This window comes from Ambystoma mexicanum, chromosome 5q (genome assembly GCF_040938575.1).
Source record: "Ambystoma mexicanum isolate Mex_15411 chromosome 5q, UKY_AmexF1_1, whole genome shotgun sequence".
NCBI classification, from domain to species: domain Eukaryota; kingdom Metazoa; phylum Chordata; class Amphibia; order Caudata; family Ambystomatidae; genus Ambystoma; species Ambystoma mexicanum.
Genome location: NC_090933.1, coordinates 1,369,837,350 through 1,369,843,673, shown reverse-complemented (window position 1 = coordinate 1,369,843,673; position 6,324 = coordinate 1,369,837,350). Strand labels below are relative to the sequence as shown.

General features: G+C 45.3%; 1 protein-coding gene across 1 annotated transcript; it reads right to left on the bottom strand.

The window, feature by feature from the left end:
* Positions 1–3,209: 3,209 nt before the first annotated feature.
* LOC138498433 (zinc finger protein 84-like) lies at positions 3,210–5,085 on the bottom strand (the record flags this gene model as incomplete). The annotated part of the gene is made up of 1 exon (XM_069622188.1): positions 3,210–5,085. A coding segment is annotated over one exon (1,224 nt), but the record flags the coding sequence as incomplete, so codon positions are not given.
* Positions 5,086–6,324: the final 1,239 nt, after the last annotated feature.

Sequence of the window (6,324 nt, the reverse complement as noted above, 5' to 3'; positions counted from 1 at the left end):
ATAAACCAAAATGTTCATACATTTGCCACTAGGAAACCACCAAAACACACCAGCAACACCACATGTCCTACCTTCCCACAATCCCACAGGTGTCATGACAAAAACGGTACCTCGCTTGTGTGGGTGCACCTAGCTTGGTACAAAGGGAAAAGGCTAAACCACTGGTACATCAAACGCAATGGGGAAGACTGGATTCGGCTTTCTAGACAACACTCAGATTTAGGCTTGGGGTGTCGCAGCCACCAAGGAAAACGGGCAACCTCATGCATTTCTGAAAAGAAGACTCCTGTGGGAACACAAAGAGGTCTGACTTGCGCAAATCACCCTAGAATGTATTACCCACAAGTTATTGGCACACTGCCGGGGCTCCCTGGTGGGGAAAAGCTGTAACACAGGCCAGCCAAAGCTCCAGGATGGTCGGGGTGATGTCCTTTGGCGGCTGTCTCCCATGTGGGTTGACCATACCCAAGCACAGCCACTGTTCCAGGGAGCCCCCGCAGCGTTCCCATCCCTTCCCCGAGGGGAATTCTTTAACGCAGCCCAGCCAGTGCTCCAGGATGGTCGGGGGTAATGTTGCTGGCCTTGGGCAGCTGTCTCCCATGTTGGTTGACCATCCCCAAGCCCGTTACAGCTTTTCCCTCGGGAAAGGATGGGGACCCTGCCGGGCCTCCCTGGCACTGCCGCTGGACTTGGAGATGGTCGATCCACATGGGAGACCGGTGCCGGGGCCATCTCCTGTGGTCATCCTGGAGCTCTGGCTAGGCTGTGTTATAGCTCTTCCCTTTGAGGAGGGATAGGGACCCTGCTGGGGCACCCTGGGACCATCGCAGAACTTTGCTATCATCGACCACCAAAGGAGACAAGGTGCCCAAGGCCGGGACCATCACCCCCGACCATCCTAGAGCTCTGGCTGGCCTGCATTACAGCTTTTTCATCCCCAGGGCTTTGGGTCAGCCGGGGGTGCTAAATCCCGGCTTGGTGACCCATCTCCCTTGTTGGTCAAGTTCAGCGGTGTTCACAGGGAGCCCTGGCAGGGTACCCATGCCTTTACAGAGGGAAAAGATGTAATGCAGCCTAGCCCGAGCTCCAGGACGGTTGGGGCTGCTACCCCCAGCCTTAGGGGCCTGTCTGCCTTGTTGGTCGACTGGCCCCAAGTTCAGCTGCGGTCCAAAGGCTCCCCAGGGGGAAAAGCTGTAACACAGCCCAGCCAGAGTTCCAGGACGGTCGGGGCTGCTGCCTCCTGGGTTGGGCACCTGTCTCCCATGTTGGGAGACCATTCCCAAGTCCAGCAGCGGTCCCAATGAGCCCTGGCAGGGTCCCCATCCCTTCCCAGAGGGAAATGATGTAACGCAGCCCAACCAGAGCTCTAGGATGGTCGGGGGTGATGGCCTTGTTGGTTGACCATCCCCAAGTTCAGATGCGGTCCAAGGGAGTCCTGGAAGTGTGCCAATGCCTCCCCAGAGGGAAAAGCTGTAACGTGGTATGGCCAGAGCTCTAGGACAGCCGGGGGTGCAGCCCCCAGCATTGGGAGTCTGCCTCGCACATGGGTAAACCACCGCACCAGCTCAGCAGGGGTCTTCAGACTACCCAGCAGGATCCCCCATCCCTCCCAGGAGGGAAAAGCTGTAGCAAGGCATGGCCAGAGATTCAGAACTGCCGACAGGCAGCAGCCAAACAGCCCCCACCTCAAAATCCTTTCCCTGGTGGCCTAGTGCTCCTTTCTGCTTCCCAGCGCTTGACAAATTGGGGCCACACCCACCTGTCAGGTGGTTTTGCCAACTCTCTGCACTTAACTGTTGGGTGGTCGACCTCCCTCTTCACCTGGGATGTCCCCGCCCTTGCACTTACCTGCTGCTCCCTCAATGGGCACCTCTGGCACTTCCTTCACTAGGGGACCCTAATAGCATTTACCGCCACCCCACCCTTTTTCATCTTTCTTTCACTGCACTTGCACGCTTTGAATGCCACAAGGCCTAATAGGACCGCTATGCATTGCTATTTAGCCATTGTCAATTTCATTGTGAATTTGCTCCCTTGTTCCGTTCCCATCTGCCGTTTTGAAACACTGAGTCCAGGGGTAGCCGTGCCAGTCATTTTATTCCGGCGCCCGGCAATGGGGACTCACTGGGTCATTGCAGCTCCGGCAGTCCTGGTAATTCCCTATTGCCGGGTGCCAGAAAAAATTACTCCCCATTCCCATTCGAGTCCCATTGGACTCAATGGGAATGGGGAGGATGGATGCACCGGCATCATTCATGAATGGTGCTGGTGCATCCGTCAAGGTCTTCGAGCGGGCTGAAAGGCACCCGCTCGCAGAACTTACCCGCACCATTGTTACCGCACCGGCAACCTTGTAATGAGGCCCACTGTCTTGTTGTATTAGTGCCTTATAAATATCCAATAAAATTAAAACAACAAATGTCATATATTTTTCTCCTGAGGGAACGCCTGAAGTGCGAGACATGCATATGAAGACTTCCTTCTGTTTTACTCATTCACCAATCATGGATTGTAATAACTGATTGTCTGATCCTAAAGTGAGATAATATGTTCAACTTAATACACATTTTGAGAAATCACTTCATTGGTGGGTTATCAATTACTAAAATATATAGCCCAATAAATTATTGAACCTGTATCGCACAAAAACATTACAACAGGAAAACCAAATAACAACAGACACTTTCCTTTTCTTATTACCATAAATCACACTAAGGTTTTAAACTTTACTCTCCAAAAACAGCATGGCCCAGTGCTGGAGACATTTTAAGTTGTGGCTGTTTTGTGCATTTGATTTTTCATTGTCAACATCTTGTATAAATTCCCCTGTTAATTTATGTCGTGGATTTATTCGAAAGTCTTCTGACATTTCAAACATGTGCTATTTTTTGGGAATAGTAATAGCTCAAATGCATGAATGTTTCCCCACAGTGTGATTCCTCTGATGCATCAATAGATGATGCTTCACCTTGAAAGCCTTATCACATTGAGGACATGCATATGGTTTCTCCCCAGTGTGATATCTTTGATGTATGGTTAGTTTATCTTTTTGCTTGAAAGACCTATCACATTCAGAACATGCACATGTTTTCTCCCGAGTGTGATTCCTCTGATGTGTCAATAGATGATGCTTCACCTTGAAAGACGTATCACATCCAGAACATGCACATGGTTTCCCCCAAGTGTGATTCCTCTGCTGCAACACTAAATACATGATTTGTTATTTTATTGTATATAGTTCAATACTGAACTTTTACAATCAATACAAGTATTATGAATACAATTGCTAACATTTCATTCAAATACATTCCAATTAATATTAAGTATCACATTGCAAAAGCTAAAAAGACTCCAAAGAACGAGGGCAAAAACCCCTAAAAGAACTGGAGATAAAATGTTGCTGTGCAGTTTTGCCAACCTATCTGCACGGCAGATTCACATTTCATCAGAACCGGAGCTAGAACGGAACAGAAGAGACTATATAGAACAGAAGCAATATCATATTCATCACCGGCTGGGTGGCTCCTCGTGACATGTGTGGAAATACACCATGCATTATTTCCCACACCTGCTTACAGGCGTTCACTCAGATAGCAGACAAACAGACTTGGGAATCAAAACCATCGACCAGTACATATTTAACCGCCCCCATCCCACACTAGCATAAACATGGGAGGATCCTCCACCAGACTCTATATAGGGCCAGAATGACAGTGGTAGAGGTGGTGTTCAAACAGAATACCCAGAACTCATCACTCTTTATGGCATCCAAATTATGTACAAGATGTCCCATTGTTACCATATAAAGGGGACCCCATCTTGGGCATTCTGTAATTACATGCTTAGTAGATTCCAAATTGGTCACAATTTTGCACATCCTGCAGTATCTGGCTTCAGGTAGCAGTTTCTTTTTAGGGCCACAGACCGTCCGGACTGGGAGTTGGTTAAATTATGCTTTGCCTTGAAAGACTTGCCATACTGATAACATGCATATGGTTTCTTCCCAGTGTTATTTCTCAGATGTATGACTAGCTCACGTTTACTCTTGAAAGCCTTATCACATTGAGACCATGCATATGGTTTCCCCCCAGTGTGAATTATTTGATGTAGGACTAGTTTACTTTTACTGTTGAAAGCCATATCACATTCAGAACATGCATATGGTTTCTCCCCAGTGTGAACTTTTTGATGTATGACTAGCTCAAGTTTACTGTTGAAAGCCTTATCACATTGAGAACATGCATATGGTTTCTCCCCAGTGTGAATTATTTGATGTAGGACTAGTTTACTTTTACTGTTGAAAGCCATATCACATTCAGAACATGCATATGGTTTCTCCCCAGTGTGAACTTTTTGATGTATGACTAGCTCACTTTTACAGTTGAAAGCCTTATCACATTCAGAACATGCATATGGTTTCACCCCATTGTGACTTCTTTGATGTATGACTAGTTTATCTTTTCGCATGAAAACTTTATCACATTCAGAACATGCATATGGTTTCCCCCCAGTGTGATGTCTTTGATGTATGACTAGCTCACTTTTACTGTTCAAAGCCTTATCACATTCAGAACATGCATATGGTTTCACCCCATTGTGACCTCTTTGATGTATGACTAGTTTATCTTTTCGCATGAACACTTTATCACATTCAGAACATGCATATGGTTTCTTCCCAGTGTGATGTCTTTGATGTTTGACTAGCTCACCTTTACTGTTGAAAGCCTTACCACATTGAGAACATGCATATGGTTTCTCACCAGTGTGAGTTCTCCAATGTATCACTAGGAGACCATTTTTCTTGAAAGCCTTATCAAATTGAGGACAAGCATATGGTTTCCCCCCAGTGTGAATTCTTTGAGGTATGACTAGCTCACTTTTACGTTTGAAAGCCTTATCACATTGAGAGCATGTGTATGGTTTCTCCCCACTGTGACTTCTTTGATGTATGACTAGCTTACTTTTATTCTTGAACGCCTTATCACATTCAGAACATGCATATGGTTTCCCCACAGTGTGATTCCTCTGATGATACAATAATTGACTCTTCACCTTGAACGCCTTATCACATTGAGAGCATGCATATGGTTAGCCCCCCATTGTGAGTTCTCTGATGTATCACTAGGAGACCATCATTTTGCATGCATATGGGTTGACCCCAGTATGATTCCCGTGGTGCAGAAAACAATGACTTGTTTCTTTAAAAGCCTTGTCATGTTCAGAACTTTGATGTTATTTCTTTTTGGTGTCAAATCTCTGATGTTGCCATATATGACCTGTTTCATTAAAGGTCATATCACATTCAGATAACTCAAAAAGTGCCTCAATTGGAAGGATGTTCCTTTGAAATAGTGATTTCTGTGTAAGAAGTTCCTTGTCAAATCCTCTCTCCAATATAGATTCAGTGGTTTAGCATTAGATGGCCCTATGTCCTGAATGACTTGTCACAGCCAGAGCACACGTATATTCATATTACTTTGTGGCACAAAGGTACATCATTACAAATCCATTTGTATTGAATGTGTTGCAGTTCATTTGCAAAGTGCCTCTTGTTTACCTCTCAGTGTATTCTTGAACGTCTGTGTCCCATTCAGTACATTTATGTAGACTCTCTTGGGGTTAGTACCGCCTGTGTGGATATTCTCATATTCAGTTATTTACCGCTATAGCATGCTGCATAAGCACGTAATCACATGTCTCAAACACCTCCCTTTACTGGTACAGTGTTGTATGTGTGTCGGCCACAGATAACCACCTTATTGATTGGTATTGACTGGACATTGGAACTGTATCTTTCTTCCAAAAGCGTTAATTGCTGTCCTTTTTTAGTGAATTATCTTCAGAATCTGTAATATATTTGTCCACGGTAAGAGGCTCTACGTTGGACGTGACAGTCACAACATTTCTTCCCAGACCGAGCTATCCGAGGAAACAATTTTTTTATAAAAAATCTTTTAAAACATGTCACTGGATTCCATGCCCTGTTTGAAGGAAAAGGAAAAACAGGATTAGTGTTCCATAAACAACAAATACATATTTATGGTTTTAAAAAGCATATGTGGAAAGCAAAATAAAGGGCATGTTTCAACTTTAGGAAACCGGTTTTATGAAATACTACAGAAATGTATAGAGGCCACTGAGCAGAGGACCACTGTGTAGGACCAGCACTGTGAACAGATGTCCCCAGTAGTGACGCAGAAGGGAAAAGAGCTAGAGACAGCAATCAGGTGAAATTGAGTAACAGAAAGCAGACCAACACCTTGAGAATGTAGTTTGAGCAAAAACAAAATCGGGGTTTGTGGTCACCTGGCAGAGAAGGTGACA